At 51.3% G+C, this 21,585-nt stretch overlaps 1 protein-coding gene across 1 annotated transcript; it reads left to right on the forward strand.

The window, feature by feature from the left end:
- The first annotated feature begins 358 nt into the window (after positions 1-358).
- LOC126538784 (uncharacterized) lies at positions 359-5,291 on the forward strand. The gene is made up of 2 exons (XM_050185510.3): positions 359-1,314; positions 5,084-5,291. Exons 1-2 carry the CDS (start codon positions 538-540, stop codon positions 5,213-5,215), a joined length of 909 nt encoding a protein of 302 aa, XP_050041467.1. The 5' UTR covers positions 359-537; the 3' UTR covers positions 5,216-5,291.
- Positions 5,292-21,585: the final 16,294 nt, after the last annotated feature.

The following is a 21,585-nucleotide window of genomic DNA, read 5'->3' on the forward strand; positions in this document are numbered from 1 at the left end:
GTGCGCTGTGTGTGCCAGTCACCACGGAATATGCACGAATCCCCTCCGTTTGCGCCGCTGCCGACCGCTAAACCTACATCCGAACCTTTTTTGGACCGTATCGATGTCGGAAAGTCTGCTCCTGGCCAGCCGCCGCACTGGGTCTTGCCTCGCTAGAGGCTAGGCCAATTACTGGTAGCGCACCCACCCCCAACAGCCATGGAGGTGCAATCGCAGGGCGGAGACCTCGACCCGACAACGTTCAGACCCAGTGAGTGGACCACGATACTCCGCGCGTACATGGGAGGCAAACCAAGCCCGGAAACGCTGGTTGTGCCTGCTCATGCAGCCCCTGTTCGAGATAAGCCTGCCGCGCCCGCCGTCGGTGCTCCGGCCGACACTACCCCTGCGACCTTCAAGCCGACATACCTTGCTCAACAACAACAGCTGCGCGTGACGCACGCAATCGCATTGCGAAGTAAGCAGCTTGCTTCACTCCCTCCCGGCACTATAAGGGTAGTCTTCCGACCAAGAGGAGGCCTCGCTTTGAACGGAGCCATGGCGCAGCCACTCATGAAAGCTCTGCGAGTCACCGCCGCTGACCGGGACCTAGGAGAGTTTCACCTCCGGATTCACCCGACGAATAACACCTTCACGGTCGCTACACCTCACGAGTCAACGGCCCTTCACCTCGTCCAACTCAAGGAAGTGGTCCTTCAAGAAACCAGTTACCCCGTCGCCGCCTACATCGCACCGCCGCCCGCTGCTGCGCGCGGAGTCATCTCGCAAGTCTACTGGGCGGAAACACCGGAAGAGATGCTACAAGACCTCCAGAATCGCAACCCGGAAGCTGATATCATCGCAGCCCGCAAAGTGGGTAGGACCCTTTCCATATTGATCACATTTGCGCATGGCCCAGTGCCTCACACCATACGCTACATGAGTGTAGTGCATAGATGCACGCCGTACAAGGGAAGTCCAGACGCGTGCACAAACTGTCGTCGACCGGGCCACAGATACGACGTGTGCCCCCACCCCAAGAGTGGTCTCTGCCCGCGGTGCGGGGACAAGCATGAGCCGCAAGATGTTACCTCCTGCATCCCGATCTGCATTCTCTGTGGAAGGCAGCACCTCACGGGCACCGGCTCGTGCAAGGCAAGAAATGCCGCCACCAAACGACTTAGCCCACCGCCCCAGAGGACAAAGTTCCCTACCAAGAAGGACTTTCCCCCGCTTAGCACGACCCTCCCGTCTACCTCTACATGGGTTTCCAAGGTTGCCAAGACGAACATCATGACCTCCCAGGACTCGGACGTGAAGGCTCTGCGGGATGAGGTAAGGCAGCTCAAGGCAGCCCTCTCTACCTCCACTGCTGCTCTACCCCCCACTCCACCATCCCCATCTTCCTCATCCACCCCGTCCGACCAACCTCCTCAGAAAAAGAGGAGAGCCCAGTCTAACCTATAGACCTGGAAGCCAAATTTCAGGACCTCGCCCAAAACCTAGAAGCCAAGTTCACAGAGCGCATTACTGCGCAGGTCACTGCACAGTGCCAGACTATGATTGAAGCTACCATTACCGGTATAATGGATAGGGTCATATCATGGCCAAGGTTGAGGAGCGTTTAGCTAACCTTATGCCTGGACTCTCAGTGGCCTCTCCTCCCGCAGTCCCACCTTCTGCACTCCTCCTTCGCCCCGCGACCCTTCAACATGGCTCCTCCGAGGCACCATAATTCCTTACAAATTATTCAATGGAATTGCAGGGGCTTCCGGCGAAAGCGCGACCCTCTGCAGCAGATTATCGCCAATTCTTTGTCCCCACCAGACGTTATCGCTATCCAGGATGCCAGTTGTTTGCAGGCAACTGCCAGGATATGCTGTTATCCCCTCTGACTCCACTGATCTTCCTCGGGTGGTTACATACGTCTGTAACACCTTGCATTACGCGGAGCACGACGTTAGCTCCCCTATTGCTCACACCTTCATCGAAATTTTACCCCACACCCCTGCACAATCTCCCCTGTTCATGCTTAACTGCTATCTTCTCCCACGACAGCCGATTAACCTACTTGCTCCACTCCTCAAATCCGTAACCCAAATGGCTGGATCAAATCCCCTACTGGTTGCCGGTGACTAACTGCGCTCACGTGGACTGGGGCTATCGACGCACCAACCACAGAGGCACAGTTTTATACAATAATACGCTATTACTTCACCTGATTATCTTTAATGATTTTAGCTTACCTACGCGGGTTGGTAACAGTGTTACTGCCGATACTAGCCCAGACCTCACGCTTGGTAGAAACTTGGCTCACCTACAGTGGGAAATAACGCAAGTCACATTAGGCAGCGACCACCACACGATTCGCATAGCGGTGAACTATCGCCGACCTCAGCGCAAATTTACCGCTAGGCACACTAAGTGGGATCAGCTCCGTAAATTTAGGCAAGCGCAGCCAGCACAGGGCCCCTTCGACCTAGACACCTGGACTACTCAGTTACAGAAAGACATTCGCCAACATACCCAAACGCTCGATACTATCCCAGACATCCCTGTTATCGACAGTAAGCTCGCCCACCTTCTTGAAGCTCAAGAGAACATAACGCGAAGGTGGAGAACTCAAAAGCACAACAGGAAACTAAAACTCAAACTCACCCAGCTTCAATCACAAATAGAACACCATAGTGCCACTCTTTGCAAAGCTAACTGGGCTGAAGTTTGTGACGGCCTCCGAGGCAATCTCTCCACAACCCGCGCTAGGCACCTGTTACGCCATATGCTCGATCCCACGCAATCTAAAACTCAGACGCGTCTTAGCATTCGTCGTCTCACTCATAACCATCGGCAGGACACCGACGCCTTCCTCGCGCAGGTGAAATGCACCTATACCACTCCAGGTCCTCCTTGCAAACATCCCGAGTACACGGGCTCACCCCAACCACAGCTTGACGCTCCTATTACAGAATCTGAATTTCGCGTAGCCCTATTGAAATTGCGCAATACCACACCCGGGGAAGATCAAATTACCAATGCTGCCATCCGAAACCTTGATGATGTCTCCATATCTCACCTCGTTACCTACTTTAACGAATGCTGGGAGGCAGGTACCCTCCCTGCCTCCTGGAAGCAAGGAAAAATTATATTCATCCCAAAACCCCACAAGCCCATCACCCTCGAGAACATCCGCCCCATTTCTCTTACATCTTGTCTCGGCAAGACCTTAATTTTGAGCACATAATCCTTGCCCGACTGACAACGTACATGGAAGAAAATCACCTTTCCCCCACAGTATGGTAGGCTTTCGTGCGCATCTATCTGCGCAGGAGGCCCTACTTCAAATTACACACGATGTGCTTGATGATACCATCCCCCATCTTACTAAAGCCATCCTGGCGGTTGACCTCATTAAGGCATTTGACAGAATTCGACACGCTGCCATCTTACGGGAACTGCAGGAACTACAGGTAGGCCCTAAGACCTACAACTACGTTCGCGCCTTCCTTTCTGGCCGCACTGCCTCCTTGCACATTGATCAGCTCAGCACATCCTCTTATACACTCGGTGAATTTGGAACCCCGCAAGGCGCGGTCCTCTCCCCCCTTCTATTTAACATTGCTCTCATCCCCTTAGCCCACAAGCTCAATCTCATCACACAGCTAAAACATACTCTGTACGCTCATGATATTACCGCATGGACCACTCATGGCTCAGACGGGGAAATTGAAGAAACTCTACAATTAGCAGTCGACACGATCTCCGCTCACATATCATCTATCGGACTCGAGTGTTCCCCCTCTAAGTCCGCGCTCCTCCTAATTAGACCAAAATCTGCCGGTAACTCACCCATCCAAATCACTTTACAAGGATCCCCTATCCCCATCACTCCCACCCTGCGCATCCTTGGCCTCTACCTGCAGGATTCCGGACGCAATGACCATACCCTTAAAACACTCAAGGCATCCACGCAATCAGTGTTGCAGCTTGTACGCCGCGTATCTTCCCTGCACAAGGGTTTAGACGAAGCAGACAACATGAAAGTTGTACATGCTTTCACGCTTAACCGCATTCTGTACGCCACTCCATATCTCAAGCTGAACTGCACGGAAACCGAGCGCGTGAACGCCATGATCCGCCTTGCAATTAAGGCAGCCCTCAACCTACCTCGCAGTACTAGCACAGCCAAACTCCTTGCACTAGGAATGCATAACACGCTTCCTGAACTAGTTGAGGTGCACCTTCAAACGCAGTATTTAAGACTTGCCGCGAGCGCTACTGGCCGCCATATCCTCGCCTCCCTTCGCATCAAGATACCCGCTAGTCAGTCAACCCTTATGGCCATTCCTCGACACATTCATTCACCCATTGTAGCGAAACCCCTTCCTCGAAACGTCCATCCCCAGTATCACATCTCTCGCCGCGTAGCTCGCGCAAACGCCCTCCACAAGTATTACGGACAAGTCGAGAAAGCCATCTGGGTAGACGCCGCATGCACAACGCATGAAGCTGTAGCAGTCGCTTACAACCCAACCTTACCCCGACCCCTAACTCACCATCTTCCCTCGGCTCTACACCTGAGGAAGCAGAGGAGACCGCCATCGCCTTAGCCCTTGCCCTTTCGGATGCTGAATACATCTTTAGCGATTCAAAGACTGCTTTGTCCAACTTTGCCAGAGGCAGAATTCACAACCCTGCCTTGAGCTTGTTGAACATCCCCACCCAGAATTTACCACGCAGGGTAGAGCTCCGGTGGGTGCCGGCTCACTCTGGGAACCCCGGAAACGAGGCTGCCGATAAATTGGCCCGAGGTTTAATTTGCCGGGCTCAGGACAGCCTCGATCCGGGTTTCTCGAGGGAGCGGGTGCACAGCTTTGCGGAGCTCACGCAAATACCCCGTTTGGACCGTCGGACTTACCCTCCTCCCCACCCCTCCCTGACGCACTCCCAACACATCCCCTGGAGACGCCTCCAGACCCGCTCTATCCCATCCCCTCAGCTGCTATCCCACTACTGTGGCATCTCCCCTACATGCTCCCTATGCGGAGACCCTCACGCCACACTCTCCCACACCCTTTTTGGCTGCCCTGCCGATCCTCCCCCGCAGGGACAGCCCGCCATCTCAAGCTGGGAGGACTGGGAGGTCCTGCTCTCGTCTACGGACCCGACATCGCAGCTTACTGCGGTGGCTCGGGCTGCCGACGTCATGAACAAAAGGAGTATGAACGTCTCGACGTAGTGCGGGACCGTGCGGTGGTCCAGGGACCCAGAGGAGTCCAAACTCACTTGCTATGAATAAAGTTTTTCTGTCTGTCTGTCTGTCTGTCTGTCTGTCTGTCTGTCTGTCTGTCTGTCTGTCTGTCTGTCTGTCTGTCTGTCTGTCTGTCTGTCTGTCTGTCGAGCAATGAGCGTAAAAAACAGCGCGGTCACCGCGCTGCATCCGCGCTGGCTCTGCTTCCAGGGAGGCGGCCGCGGAGCGCGCGTCGAGCTCGGATGACGCTGGGTCCCATGGCTCGGAGCCTGGCGCTCCTCAATCTAAGCGCACTGCCGTGGAACCTCCAGATTCTGATACTGAGGTCCCTTCAGACACGGATGATTCCACTCCTTGTCGGCACTGCAAAGGGGTTCGGTGCGACTGCTCCGGACTATCAGACAGATACTATGATTCTACTAGTGAGGGGTCTCCAAGTTCGGAGACTCTCTCATAAGTAGTTCTAGCTTATGTATTCCGCGGCTAGCATTAATTAATGCTAGCCTGCTCTTCCTTTCTCTAGCTTTTCTTGTTTCCTTAGCTTTAATTAGCTTTCTGCTAAATTTTCTCTCCACTAATATGGTTCCTTCTCTTACTATAGCTACTTTCAATTGTCGATGTTTGTCCTGAGCTTCTAAATAGTTAGAGGTAGATATTCTACCAAAAATATCTACCAAAAAGGTAGATATTCTCGTACTCCAAGAAACTTATATCAATAAGCTAGGCCAGATCAGCCACTCCGACAGGATTTTTCGCACCAGGTCCTTCTGGAGTTATGGGGGGTCGGGCAGCCGGGGTACTGTCATCGGTTTGATGCCGAATTTCGACGGCCTTGTTATTCTTCACGCCAGGGATGCCGAGGGCCGTATCTTGTCGGTGGACCTTGATTGTGGCATTCGAATTGTTAATGTCTATGCTCCAACCCGGTCTAGAGAGCAGAGTTTTTCGCTACATTAGAACCATATTTGGTAGGTCCCTCTCGACTAATTCTTGTATTCGACGTCAACTGTGTATTAGAACAGGTTGATGGCGACTCAAGTATAGGGACTCAAGAATTTAAAGATAAGCGTGGAAATGCTGTACTGCGAGAGCTCGTCGACGGGCTGGGACTGGTCGATGTTTGGCGTGTGCTTCGCCTTGGACAATCAGGAATGACTTGGACAGGGAGGGGCAGAGCCGCATCGATCGTTTTTGCATCTCGTCATCACTGGCTTCCAGTATGCATTCTTCTTGGTTGATTCCTTCTGCTCTTAGCGACCATAGCTTCCTAATTATGCGGTTCGCCGTTTCTAGCATAGTATCGCAAGGAAAGAGACTGTGGCGCTTAAATGCACATCTCCTAAAAGACAGGCAGGCAACCGCAGAGGTATCATCCATTCTCTTTCGATCGCTTCACAACAAAGCGAATCTAAGTGGCACAGAATGGGATGACGTGAAGGTCAGAGTGCGTGAGTGCTTCAGGTCTTGGGGCAAGCGTCGAGCGCGCGAGGAGCGTGAGGAGATTAAAATCGTCTCCGACGCGATCCTCCTGCTCGCGAGGCCACTGTCCGGCGGGCCTGGTGTTGCTCCGGCGCTGGCCTCACTCCGAAAGGAACTTCGCATGTTCAGAACTTCAAGCCACCCCAGTGGCACTGGGGTGGCTTGAGGGCCACAACCCGAGCAGAGCTGTGGGAAATGGAAGCATGGTGCAGCAGAACGTCCTACGTAGGCATCTTTCAAGGAAGAGCATAACTCTATCTTCCCTAGGAGATCCAAGTGATGGTAGCACAGTCGATTCATCAGATGGAGTTCTTGCACTGGCGAGGCAGTTTTACATGACCTTGTATGCCGAACCAGTTGCCTCTCCAGCTGTCTTCCCTTTTGCTTCACCAGCTGAGCCGCCGCAAGTATGTGACTCAGCCATAGATTAGGACGAGCTATTTCCGGCTTTGAAGTCTTTGAAGCGTAATCGCAGTCCAGGATCCGATGGTCAGACAGTCGAATTTTATGTTAAATTTTGGACACTGTTAGGGAAGCCGTTCACGTCACTGGTGGACAGGCTACTCAGTGAAGCGATTTTGTCAGCGTCTCAGCGAGCGGGGCTAATCGCTCTCCTTTGTAAGGGCGAGTCGAGGATCTCCGATCTGAGAGCATGGCATCCAATCACGCTTCTGAACTGCGATTATAAGCTCATAACAAAGTGCCTGTGTATGCGACTCACACCAGTGCTCAGCTCTGTTTTGGGTCCATACCAGGCATGTAGTGTCCAGGGGCGCTCTACTCAGCTTCGTGGTTTAGCAGTGAGGGACCTTCTTCTGTGGGCAAATACCAGGAAACTTCCAGGTATGGTTTGCTCCTTCGATCAGGAGAAGGCTTTCGACATAATTAGCCATAGGTACATTTTCAGTGTTCTGGAAGAGGCTGGTTATAGTGTGGGTTTTTGGCAGATGGTCAAAGCATTGTATTCTCGACCGACTTCTGCTGTTCTCATACTGGACCGCGTATCGGAGGCGTTCATTGCGGGACGTGGTGTACGGCAAGGGGACCCTCTCTAACCAGCCCTCTACGTACTCGCTTTTGAACCGCTTCTGCAGAGGTTGTCCTGTGACAGCAGAATTGGCAGGTTAGTCCTCCCACCAGGTTCCCCTCCGGTTGCACTCTTTGCCTATGCGGATGACTTGTCCATTGTCGTCCCGGACGAGGCATCAGCTTGCAGCGTTTGGAGGTCATGGACAGTTACTGCGAGGTGAGCGGTGCAAGGTTGAATAGGGCGAAAAGTGCAGCCATGTACTTGAACTCTACTCCGTCCCAGTCCGCAGCCCGTTCATGGTCTCCCCGTGAAAATGCGGCTGCGCATTCTAGGTTTCTATATTTGAACCAGACGGTCTCTCTCCTGAAAACTGGCAACAGGCTAAGGAGAAGCTTGAAATCAGGATTCAGGAATTCAGCGTGTTGTCATGCCCACTGACTCCTCGAGCGACAATTCTTCGCTCACTTCTGTTTTCCTTCCTGACGTACGTGGCGTGTGTCTCCTGTTCCAACCCGAACCAAGCCTATCTTGGAGAGGGTCCTCTTTCACTTCCTCTGGAAGGGGACAAATGGTTGTGTAGCTAGGCGGGTGCTCAAGTTGCCCAGGGATAAGGGAGGACTCGGAATTCCCGACCTGGGCAGCGTGGCTACTGCACTACACGTCAGATGGAACCAGGTCGCTCTTAACTCGGATATGCTCCTTACTCGAAGCTTTACTGCCTTTTTTCTTAGCACCCGACTCCGCTTGTTTTCACAGAGCCCATTTTATCACTGTGTGCCTCGCTCAGGTTCCCCGTCCACCATTTATGCGGCGGCTGCCAACTCTTTGGTAAGCCTCCGCACGGTTCACCCCGACATCGACGTAGTTTCAACTCCACTCCAAGAATTAGTCGATATCCTCACCCCAGGTCTCCCCCCCCTCCCATTATGATCTGTCCATTCACAGGCCAAACTGGAAGCTCATCAGGGCCAGTTTCCTCGACGCTAGGCGAGCAACGTTCATGTACCGCCTGGCGCGAGGGTGCCTGCCGTTGAGCTACAGGCCCTTCACAGCCGTCCCGGCTCATGGGGTGTGCCCCTTCTGTGGCGCTCGTGAGGACTCGGTTCATATTTTTACGCAGTGTTTGTTTGCTGCAGCTCTTCTCCAAAGGATTGCTAGTCTCTTTAAGCTCACAGGTGTTCCATATCAGACGGTTCGATTTTTGCACCCTTTGCCTATCAGGCGATGAACCAGTTCGTGCTTCTTCTACCGAGTGCTCATAACAAGTTTGGTTGGCACGCTGTGATGCACTTTTCGGGGCACGGGCGCCGGGCCTTCACGAAGTGCTTGCGAAATCAGGGAAGGAGGTCTGGTTCCATCTCACCCTGGAGCGGCACCGCTTGGGCGAGAAGGAGTTTCTCGAAGTGTGGGCTCGTCCTGCCGTGATTTTTGATGAGTAAGGTGGAAAGCTATCCATTAAGTTATGATACATGCTCCTAAGGTCGCTTGATTCGGCCGTGTGTGCCAGTCGATCTACGGGGTTTTGTTTGGCTCAGTGGAACCCACAGCCGGAACCGGTGGTGGCGCACCCTCGTGTGGTCGCGCTGCCCCGCGGATGGCTTTGGTGCTCTCCATGGTTGTTTGCCTTGACCTCCTTTGCGTCAACGTAGTCCGAGTGTCAGTCAGGCTTGTGTCCTGTAAGACCGACATGGCTGTTTGTGTGTTGAATGCAGTAACTCAGTGGCGCTGCACCACAACAGCTCCTTTGTCAGGGAAGGACCGTTGGCCCTTCCCGGACTAAAGGCCCCCGCCCATTCAACCCGGGTAGAGGGGGAGAGCCGGGGTCAATGTATCGAATGATGTTGAGTTGATGAGCACATGTAAGCTCATGGACACGGCACCTTCCGATGCCAAGTCCTCTTCCCATCTGACAACGGCACGATGCCCGGATAAAAGCGCTCAAGGTCACGTGAAGGTCGCCTACAACAGGAGCTAAAAGCATTTCATGCTTAATACGTATCTTAAGGCCCTGGCTTGGCCTCCTGGGCGCGCAAATCTCGGAGGCCTAGCCGCAGCCTTAAGACCCGTATTAAACATGAAATGCTTTTAGCTCCTGTTGTAGGCGATCTTCACGCGACCTTGAGGCAGAAGCCAGAGCTTTTATCCGGGCATCGGTGCAAGAACAAAACGAGGTCATCGGGGCGGTACGCGCAAACCTCGGAGGCCATGCCTGTGCTTTTGCTGGTTGAAGGCGTCGGACGCAATTTCGGGAGCCGTAAACACGTTATAGACGTCGGTATTTAGACTCCACCTATTGCCACCCCCGAGGCACGTCGTGTGTGAGGCGCGTATGCAGTCGCGTTTCCCCCTAGACACGCTGCGCCATATGGAGGCGCCACGGCGAAGTCTGCGCGCAGCGCATGAGTGAACATATATTCGGACAAGATTGGCCGAGTACGCAGAGTGTCCCAGCTAACGCTAGCCAAGCTCTTAAAAGTACAACATAGAAGATTCGAGCACGCAACCAATTGTACTCTGTCAGCAGTGACGCACCGCACCAGGAATATTTTGTTCGTATCAAACTATCGATAATTAGATGAGGATAATTAACGAACTTTTTAATAACTTCTCCGAGGGCACGAATTTTGATAGAAATGTAATAGTTGTGTTTTAACGCACCCGATTCAGTTGTTTTCAGTGTGCTATGTCTCGCGTATTTCTTTATTCCGCGTTGAATATATGAAAATGGCCGCTTGATTACGTGTCCGCGCGCCTCGACACCAGCGGTCCCAGGCGTTACTCGCAAGAATAAACTCTACTCAATGCCTTTTTTATCGAAATTCGCGCCCTCAGTTCAGTAATTAAAAAGTTCGTTAGCTAATATCATCTAATTATATCGATCGCTCAATTATGAAAAAATGAAGCTCAGTGCCCTTCAACTGTGAAAAAGGATCACCAACGAAGCTGTGTATGTGGGCCCCTTAATGGCGAACTGCACCTCCGCCGCGGGTCAGCCTGCAATTGCACTATCTTCGGTATCCGCCCACGTGTGGGGAGTGCTTAATGCCTGCTTCCCCTCCGCCGCGGGTTAGCCCGCCATTGCGCTATCTTCGGATCGGTCCACTTGGGGGGAGTGCTTAACGCCTGTTTCATCTGCGCCTCGGGTCGGACTGGCATTGCACTATCTTCGGTATCGGCCCACGTGTGGGGAGTGCTTAATGCCTGCTTCCCCTCCGCCGCGGGTTAGCCCGGCATTGCGCTATCTTCGGATCGGTCCACTTGGGGGGAGTGCTTAACGCCTGTTTCATCTGCGCCTCGGGTCGGACTGGCATTGCACTATCTTCGGGATCGGCCCACTTGTGGAGAGTGCTTAACGCCTAGGTCACCTCCGCCGCGGGTCGGCCCGGCATTGCACTGTCTCTGGGATTGGCCCACGTATGGGGAGCTTTTTTGCTTACCACGCCAACGACACGAAAATTTCCTTGGATGATAGAGGTATACAGCTTCGCTGTAAAAGTGCTCGTGGTGCGGTACGTCAATGCTGATGGAGTACCATTGGTTGCGCCATCGCATATTCTATATTTTAAGAGCTTGACTAACGTTAGCTGGGACAAAACATTTTTGTCATGGATAAATTTTCAATGTTTTCTTTTTCTTGTTTAACAGCGACCCATGCAAAATGACCCAAGTCTGAGCCAACGAGACTTATTGAAAATCTCAAGTTGGCCTGTTTCCTCATTATCCAAAAATGGCTACCCTATAGCCTGTCAAGTTGGCATGAAAGAGGCTCATTTGAAGAGGTTCATACCCCTTGATCCAAGTTTGTTTGACGGATGGTTTCGAAACCGGTTTCCCTCAGCACAGCGGGCCATGGAAGTTGGTGGGAAGAGGATTAGATACGCACACAGACAGGCAGAAACTAAGATAGAGATCAGAATGTGCGTGAAGTGTCCTAAGAATGCTGATCACATTAAAATGTAAATTAGATGAATAAAATGGGGCGGTGTATGTTAAGGAGTTATATTAATGCGGTTAGCATTCTTACTATGCTTCACACGCTTTCTGGTAGCTCTTTCCCACCAACTTGGGTCAATCAGTAGTCCATGGTCCAATGGTAAAGCATCGGTTTGCTGTGCTGAGAGAACTGGGTTCGAAACCAACCGCCGCCACAACTTCGGTCACCATGGTTACGTGTTGCTCTTCAGTGAACCTCTCTGACGCCAATTCGGGTCACCGGGTATGTGCCACTGCGTACCTGTGCTGCTCGTCGACGAACCCCTTTGAGGCCAACTTGCGGCACTGGGTATGTATGATCCACTGAGTATGCGTCCCTGTTTAGTGATACGAAAAGAATCCTTTAACGTTTCTCCAACGCTGGGCAGAGTCGAACCCGAGTCACGTATGTTTTTCAGGCAATCTTGATTCAATTTATATTCGCTCATGCGCTGAGCGCAGACTTCGCGGTGGCGGCGCCAGATGGCGCAGCGTGTCCAGTTGAACGCGTGAGAGGCGAACGAATCCGCACGCACGCCTCGATGGTGTTGCTCACGCATGACGCGTTTCGGCGTTGACAATACGGTGTGTCGCGACATCAATTGCTACAATTCTAATCGTATTAACATGGACATTCATCGTGAGATGAATTCCGCCGGAATATTTTATGAAGGATTAAGGAAGATGCAAGCCGATGGCTAATTTCAGTGGGTGTTTCGCCTTCTCGTAACCCGGCCGCTGCTTGTTTCGACTGTTTTTTCCGAGGGAGTGGTTCTTTTGCAAAACGTTGCATGCCGGCGGGTCTCTTTCTTCTTTCGCGCGGCGCGCAAATCAAGCTGTTAGTGGAAGTAACGTTTCAAGTATTGTTTTTTTTTTTGGCGGCGCCTCGAGGGGGGGTGTTCCACCTAGTGGACATGTCCATTTTCTCTGCTGCTGAAGTGCTCATTCTGTGGGGACTCCCGTCTCCTGACGCGCACTCCAGCCCAGCCAATGTATCAGAACTTTCGCAGTAGGCGAAATGTACACGTCCACTAGGTGGACATTTACGCAATACCTCCCCACCCCCTTTCCCGATTACGCCATAGTAGCAATGAGGACACCAAAGCTGGAATCCGGTCTCACTTGTGTGTGTGTATATGAGAGACGCGCGTTAGGCGCATCTCTCATATAAAAGAGGCTTCTCATTTTCCGTCTTTTATGACGAGATATCTTATGCATAACGGTTCGACAGATTGACTTCTCTAATAATATATGCATACTCGCAATGTGACAAAGGTGTGCCCATGTTTGTCGGCAGCATTAGCGTGTTCGGATAAGCCTTTTGGATATCGCTTGTGTAGTCAATTTTGCTTACATGTATTGTTTTTTCTCTCCTTCGCGCATCATCAAATCACCTGTTAAATCTGTGATCCTATCAGTTATATGCAACTGCATTTCTTTGTTGTGCCAATCTACCTTGCAACATAGTTTTTTTTTTGCTTACGCCAACACAACTTACATGTACTTGACCCCCATCTATAGCCTTAGGCTATGAGTCTACACAGATTTTTTTTTTCTGTGATGTAAAAAATAAAAAAAAATAAATTGAATTGAATTTAATACTTGGCTAGTCTGCCGTCTCTGCAAGCTCTCCTGCAAAGCCGCGTCCGCACTGTCCATGCAAGGAGGTTATTTTTTTCTTTTTCTTTTTCAGAAAGAAGAAGAATGGTTTAAAAGAGAAATTTCTGGTGTGGGGAATTGATGACCTCAGGCTGAAGCCGGCTGCCTGCCACCTTAGTAGAGAAACTGAACAACGTTAGGAGGCGTTTACTTTTCACTTCTCGCAGATTTATGGCTGTCACTTTTGCCATATGTATATTCTTGACGTGTCTCCTTGTGTCCCTCCTTTTAGGACCAAACTTGAACCTCATGGCAAATTGTATGGGAAGCCATGGTATCACTCTACTCAGCAAAAGGTAACATTTTAGCCCGAAACGTCGAACTGTTGTTTTCTGAATAGCCTATAACATGTATGCTAACAGAGCAAAAACAGCTGGTCTATGACCGGTTTCCAGCTAGCGCCGCACACTTTGAGAGGTGAAGAAGAGGCAAGCGCTGGCTTCACTAAGAATCTGCGGGGGCTGTCACTTCACAATTTATGTTAAACCTCCTTGGGGCAAACGGGGTTGTCCTCCTCATCAGTTTTCCCTTGGCGTAAATGGTGTACCGGCTGAACTGCGGCGCTCATACAAGGAGATGGCAGACTAGCAAAACTATTCTACACTGTTGAAGATTTATCGTGAAAAAAAAAAGCCCGGAAAAGTATGGCACTTTTTGTAACGTGTTTTCTGTACTCTTCTGTTTTCTGTTACCTGTTTCTTTCTGTGATTTCACCAAAATAATCTATAGTTTAGCTGTCATTTCACAGGGGAAAAAAAAATTGCTAGATCGTTTGTTCCATTAATGGAGCTTCCATTAATAAGCTTTAATGGAGTAGCTTTTACTCCACGCGTGACTGTAGCTTTGATGAAGTACGAAAGAGCCAAATGTTGGAATGTCGTTGTAACACATTAAACATGTACAGATAAGCACGCTACGTAGAACACACGAGATGTGACCAGTGACATCTGATGCGAAGGCACCTGGCACGACGCGACGCATTGAAGTAACCACTCTACGAGTTTATATAGCCACGCTCTTGGACCATAAGCAAAAAGAAGTATTTTTTAAAATGATTAATCTACGTTTCTTCCATTGAAAGAAATCTTCTGTAACCTGTAGTTAAAAGAGTGTTTTCTTTAAAAAAAATTTTTTTTACAATGCAGGGACCATACCTCGGGTATACACGCGCTCCGGCCTCGGCTGCCCAGACTCACGGACCATCCTCGTCCATCGATTTCCAATGTGCGCATCGTCTGGACATCTGGACACGCCTCTCTCCATGGTAATGACTGCGCTAATGCGGTAGACTGAGAGCTCGCTAACCGGGCGCCATCGGAAGAGCTGTCCAACCCACACAACGCACCGACAGAACCACTGAACTATACACTGAAGCTCGACAACATTACAGAGATAGCAGGAGACACTTCCCCCCACCACACGATTCCCCGCGACAGCTTCAAGTTAATTAATTTCCCTGTCTCTTTTATCTTCACCTCTTCCACCCCACACAATATTCCTCATACTGTCCCTACTGTCTCCACACCCTCCGGGTTACTCCATATTCCTTCACCTTCCACCTGGAGACTGCGCTGGCCAGCTTAGGCTCGCAAGAGCAGCGACGGCTGATCCGGCGGCCACGCATAGAGACACGAACCAATGGGGCCCTGAACTAAGGGCTCCACCCTACGACGAAGTCACCCCGTCTCATTACAAATACCGTACGCTTCGATGGCACAGAAAGCCGCGAAAGCGCTCTTGAAATACCTCAAATCGACAGGCCTTGGGAACCGTGTGTAGTCTCGGTGCGAACCTTCTACTGTGTGCAAAACTGTGCTCTCTCTCTCCTATCTCATAAACAAGAGGAGCGGGTGTGAACCCCGTAGCCAGCATTCGAAGACGAGACGCCCCCAAAAACGTGAGCGCCCCTCGCCACCGCCGCGGGCGGCGAGATCCACTCCTCCATAGGCTGTGCAGTGCCACCGGGAGTCTTGGAGGCCTGACCACTCCCAGACCATCTGGCGTATTTGATGGAATATGCACTCGGTGCCTATACTCTTGGTAAGCCGGATAGTATCCTCAGCGTCCGTATACAATTAGTGTGCACACACACTGTGTCCTCGGAGAGTAAAGACGACTGCCATCGATTAATCGCCATCGGTGGCCAGTAGTTTGAGCTCGGCAAAGGCTGGTTAGCATTCGTACGGGAGGAGCTCGGCAGCTTCCTCCTTGATGTCTACATCGCAGGTTAGCACCGCGGCGAGAGCGGCCACCTGCGAGATTTCGCCCGACGCCATGCAAGTGTGAATGATGGCCCCGTGTTGTGCTGCACCACACTATTTTTTTTTCTCGCCTCGCCGTGGTCTTCCTTACCGGCAGCCTTTGGATAGCGGCTTCGGCGGGCGTTACGAAGGCGCCTTTCTCACGACCGCACCCGAGGTGGGAAGCATTTTGACTGGAAGCGCTGCTTGTCGTAGTGCAGCGCTTCTTGCCCTTGTTTGTACATTATCTCCTCACGTCGAGGCCCCGGTTTCCAGCGCTTATTATTTCTTCGGGTGTTGGATCTTGGCAAGTTAGCGTACTGGTATATTTCTTCCACGCGGGCGTGTTTTGGGCAGGCCGGCGGTCAGAGGAAAATGAAGTGAGCCTTGAGCCCTCCGCGCGAGAGCGCGCCATCGTGCATGAAAGCAGAAGAAGAACCGCTCGCGAGAATGGCGCCACGAGCGAGGCCGCCGTCGCAGCTCGGATCGCCTCGCGAAGCCTTCCGAATTAGCAGTATGACCAGCGGGGAAGCTAGCAAGCCGTCTCGCAAGGAAGAGAGCAAGGCACGTCGCAAGGAGGCGGCCAAGACGCCCTCCGAAATGGTGCCGACCTCGAACAAAGGGACGTCCCATGAACCGGACGAGTCGGAGGCCGCCGTCCTTTGGTCGGGTGGGCTCACTGGCGCGAGCCGCTCCAGCAGCCTCGTCGCCCCGGAGAGCGTCTACGCGGTCATGGAGCACGGCTGGTACCAGCGGCGGCTCCTCCTGTGCGGTGTCCTGGGCGTGACCGCGGTGTTCATGGAGGTCCTCGCGTACCGCCTCATCGCCCGGCGCGTGGACCACTGGTGCCAGCCGCCCGGCGAGTTGGCGTATCTCTCCGACGACGCCTGGAAGAACCTTTCGATCCCGGTCGATCCAGACGGCAACTTCAGCCGGTGCACCGTTTACTCCACGGACGAACTGGTGAGTAGGACATCTCCGTTAGCCCTATACATATAGGCTGTCTTGCGTAACTTGGGCCAAACCTCAAAGATATGCAAATGCAACGTAGCTGGACAGAACCAAGGTAATGTTCGCCGCCGCTAGGAGTCAGATTATTTTTTGCATCCCGCCTATGTAATTAGTTTGAATTAATTAATAAAATAATGAAATAATATATTTAGATAAACAGTATCAATAAGAAAATTGTAGAACAACATGGAAAACTTCCTATACAGCTTTCTATTGCTCAATGCGTTCTACATAAAAGTGTTTCTCCTAGCATGAAAGAAGCTCGCGAATACACGAAAAATTGCCGCGAGACTGGCGGCTCGAGGCACTTCGTGTGTATTTTTTTGTCTTGAATGAAGCCCCCCCCCCCCCGCCCCCTCACCCCCCTAACCATTATTCGCAGATATATGCGAATAATGAAGCTGCGAATATCAAATATGCGAATTTTTAAGATATAAGCTGGAAGCGACCCCGTGCGTACGTGCTCGTGGTTTTAGTGTAAGCGCGTGATCCGTTCCGCCGTATATTTTCCTTTCCCGTTCTGGTTTAAGCGTTATTCAAGCTTGTTGAAATGTCTAGTGTACCTAGCCGCTTTCACGGTCGCCTCCTTACGCGCAGTTCAGAACCACGATGTTGTAACCATTTGTACATCTTTTCGTCCGTCTTTGTCTCCCTCGCCTCTCGACGCGACCATGCAGAGACATTGGAAGGTAGCGAATAAATAACCTATAGTGCTACCTATCGCGTCAAGTCGTGCTCCGTTAGCTGTGCGCTGCTTTCTAGCATAAATTAACGGCAGCTTTGTCCTTCCAGTTCACATGCCTCATGCCCGATGGCTCGGCCCTCGGTGTGGCGCACGACTTGTTTTGGTAATCATATATTGCGTGGTTGTTCCACCTCTAGTTGACAGGCGCTTTCGCTGTAGATAATAAGAGGCATAACATTCCCGATTCGTTAGCGACAGGGTCTGAAAAGGCTTCTTCGATGCCTGCGGAAGCTAGACGTGCTGGTAAGCAGCTGGATGCGTCCCCGTGCGTGCTTCAATGGCTTGTGGTTTTCGGGTGAGCGCGGCCACCCGTTCTGTTTTATTTTCCTTCCCTTATCAACCGAGCAACCGAGCTATCTCGGATGCTCGGTTGCTATAGTCAGAAGTTTAAATCTTTTTTTTTTTTCTTGGAAGGGTTCAGTTTGGTAGCTATGCGTATTTGGAAGTGTTCGATTTGTAGCTATGTGACTGAGGCGCTGGCGTGGAGCAGAAGTAGAACATCGGGCTTATAATCTGAAGGTCCTAAGCTGAAGGTCCTAAGCTCGAATCCTCCTCCAGTACAATACATCTCGAGGCTTGGAGTAGCGCCCAACAATGGCAAAAAAAAAAGAAACATTGCCGAGAGCAAGTGGGGATATACTAATCCAGGAGCAACCTAATTAGGAAGGGCCACGTGCTAACCTTCAACAAAGACACTCCCCCACCAGAAGGGGAATTGGCCTACCTGTTGCAGTATTCGGCTATTACCTCCCTCATGACTCCTACAATTGAACCATGGCCCTCAGTCCGCAGCGGCTGCGGAGTACCTTATACCAAGGCGGCGGTCAGACCTGCGACGCAGCAGAGGGTGCTAAGAATCTCTGGACCCGGTTAGGCTGCCGCTGGAAACTTACCCTGGAAACGTCCAACACACGAACCGTCTCGAGTGAAGCTAGCGAAGCTAGCTTAGCAGGGCTCTTTACATCCCGTCACATCACTTTATTTTCCTTAAAGACCCCTTTTGGGGTGTTAGATAAGGGGTGGGGTTTACAAAACGCAGGTGTTTACAGCGGTCGAAAATGTTGATGGGCATGTTATGGCAGCGACATGACGGGGAAGACAGTTCCAGTCAGTTGCTGCTCGTGAAAAAAATGAGTTCATGAAAGTGGTGGTACGAGCTCGTGGACGCAAAACTTGGAAGAGGGTGACCGATTCGTTGGGATCTGCGTGGTGGGGGTAAGCGGATGTATGGTTCTTGTCTTATTGACGAACAAAAGAACTCGTGATACACGACAAGACTGGAAATGCGGCGGCGAGCAGAAAGATTACACAAACCTGATTGCAATTTTAGAGATAATTGATATGCTAACATCGCAGAGTGTGAAGAGTTAATGAACCTGGTAGCCCGGTTTTGTACAGCTTCGATGGCATTTGTTAAATATGCTTGATGACGCGGTTCCAGATGGCCGATGCATATTCCAGTTTAGTTCTGATGAGTGAAATGTAAGCTTGTAGTCTGATGTGTTGGGGCGTTTTAAGAAACGTAATGTATTATTAGCCGATGATATCAGGTTAGTCACGTGGAGACGCCAGGATAAATATTCAGAAATGGTGATACCTAATTATTTGTAAGATTGGACGAGGTCAACGGGGGAGCTAGAAACGGCATGTTCGAAAACAAAGGTTTTGCGACTGCGGTCAAAAGACGTGTACTTACATTTGTTAGGGTTGAGTGTCATCATCCACTGCGAACACCAGTTTAACACATGGTTTAGGTCTGCCTGAAGGGATTCTTGGTCAGAAGGGTCAGTCACTGAACAATAAATATCGCAATAATCGGCGAACAAGTGGATGCGACAGGATACGTGCTGGTGTAAGTCGTTAATTTAAATTAGGAATAACAAGGGACCGAGGACGGAACCCTGCGGGACGCCGGAAGTGACTGGAAGCGGGTTCGAGGGTTGGTTATTTATGATGACAGACTGAGAACGATGCGAGAGGAATTCGTTAATCCACGTGATTATGTTTGGATGTAGGTTCAGCTGGGAAAGTTTAAAAATCAAGCGTTGATAAGGTATTTATCGAATGCGTTAGCGAAGTCTATGGAGATGGCATCAGTTTGTAGATTAATATCAAGGTTGGCGTGAATGTTATGAACAAAAATGGCTAGTTGAGTTTCGCATGAGAAATCCTTACAAAAATCATGCTGTGACGGATGGAAGAAGTTAGTGGAATCTACGAATGCCATGATTTGGGAGTAAATGACATGTTCCGTGATTTGGCAGGGTATACTTGTTAATAAAATGGGTCGATAATTAAGAGGTGAATCAGTAGTACTTGTTTTGCGCCCGGTCTCTACTGGCAGGCGGTTCACGTGGCCTTCTGCGTCACCAGCTACTCGCTCGTCATCTGGGCCATGAACAGACTAGGCCTGCGCGACACGCTCTCCGCCGTGCTCGCCGCCACCTCCATGGCCAAGGCGTTCGTCGAGTACGCCAGCTACGACACCGCGGCTGCCTACCTGCACGCGGCGATGAAGATCCTCGCGTGTGGCTCCATGAGCGTGGTGCTGTGCTACGCGGGGGAGATCTTCCCCACCACCATCCGGGGCACCGGCGTGGGCTTGTCCGTGTTCGTCGGCGGCATCGGGTTCCTGCTGGGAGATTTTTTCATCATGGTTCGTACGGTGCGGCCGGGATTCGTGTTCGACGTCTTCTACACCGGGATGACCATGCTCAGCATCGTGGCCATCCAGTAGCTCCCCAAGCTGTTCATCGAGAAGGTGGAGGAAACGCGGCCCGCTTTCCCCACGAGCCCGGAGGAGCGCAAGATGGAGCTCATGGCCTCGTTGTCGCCCAAGGGGAAGGGGAAAGAGCGCAAGAAGCGCGATGCCAAGGCGAAAGCAGGCCGCAGGAAGCTGTCTTGAAGTTCCCCACTTAAAGGAGTGCTTCACCGTGCACAGACCCTCTTCTGTGCGCGCTGCAAAGAAAGACGATTTGACAGACTTTGTTCCATATGTTTCTACCGGCGTGAATGTATTTGATTTCTGCTATGTTTTATTTTTACTGATTTGGCAACTTCTCTAAAATATATTGCTTTCGCTACTAAATGTTGAACAGCGATCATGCGATGGAAGAAAGTCAAGTAATGCCTACCCTGCTTTAAGGAGCACTTCTTCTTTATGACGCGATTTACGTGTCTCTTTAGTGCTTTTTATTTAACGAGCACCGAACTTTTTGTCATATTGGCTTCTCAGTGCAAATGTAGCTGAGCGCAATGTTATAGGGTATATATACAAAGGAGAAAGAAGACTCGGTGCTGTGACACCTACGTGATTGCATGAAGGGTGTTGCTCGGTTAGCACGAACTTTGTACATATCATCGGTCATAACTTTTATTTATATAAAAACCAGATAGACTTAGCTGCACTAATGCACACTGTCACCACTATATGATACGGCGTGTGTCTGCGACTATTTCGTACGCAGATAGAGCGCAATGAATGAAACTCGCGTTGCGTTGGCTGCCATCAGTGGGCACAGCGTCGAGCTTAGACCTCGCACTGAGCTCCCCAGCTGGTCATGCCGCCTTAGGAAAGGGACAAGAACGAGATAGTTACCTGCCAGTACATCCTCCTTCGAAGATAAAGCTCGACATTGCAACCGAGATCTCAGCCTGATGTTATCGCTCGCCACCTGGCGGCCACGCCGATAACCAGCCGACCGATGTTCGGACTTGAAGCGAAACCAATTCTCGTATTACGGCATGCGCCGAAAACTCTCCTCGTAGCCCTCAGCAAGGACTGGCCACCGTTTGAGGAAGGGGGCACTGTGGTTTAGTCTCCAAACTCCCTCCACCCCTGGTCTCCATCCAGGACACAATAAAGTTTTATCTGTTATGTCGTAGCCCTCAAATCGCCGTGACGCCAGCGCGCGCAAGTCCGAAAAATCCGCTCTCTCATTGCCTGCGGGAACCTCGTGACCCTGCAGGACACCCTGACGGCGTATACTTCTACGCTGATGCAAGGTGCTCTGCTATAGGAGTCGTGAATAACGACCTCCAAACTGTACATGCAGAGGGACTCCCAGAGACAGAGCCGACCTTAGCGGAGCTGACAGCCATCGCAATCGCGATCAAACACATGCCCCCAGTAACTCAGCCTGCCCAAGAATCATATTTACCGACTCCATGCCGGCTTGCAGGAAATTTTCGCACAACGATCTCCTGGCCCACATTTCGACAT

This window comes from Dermacentor andersoni, chromosome 3 (assembly GCF_023375885.2).
Source record: "Dermacentor andersoni chromosome 3, qqDerAnde1_hic_scaffold, whole genome shotgun sequence".
Classification (NCBI taxonomy): Eukaryota; Metazoa; Arthropoda; class Arachnida; order Ixodida; family Ixodidae; genus Dermacentor; species Dermacentor andersoni.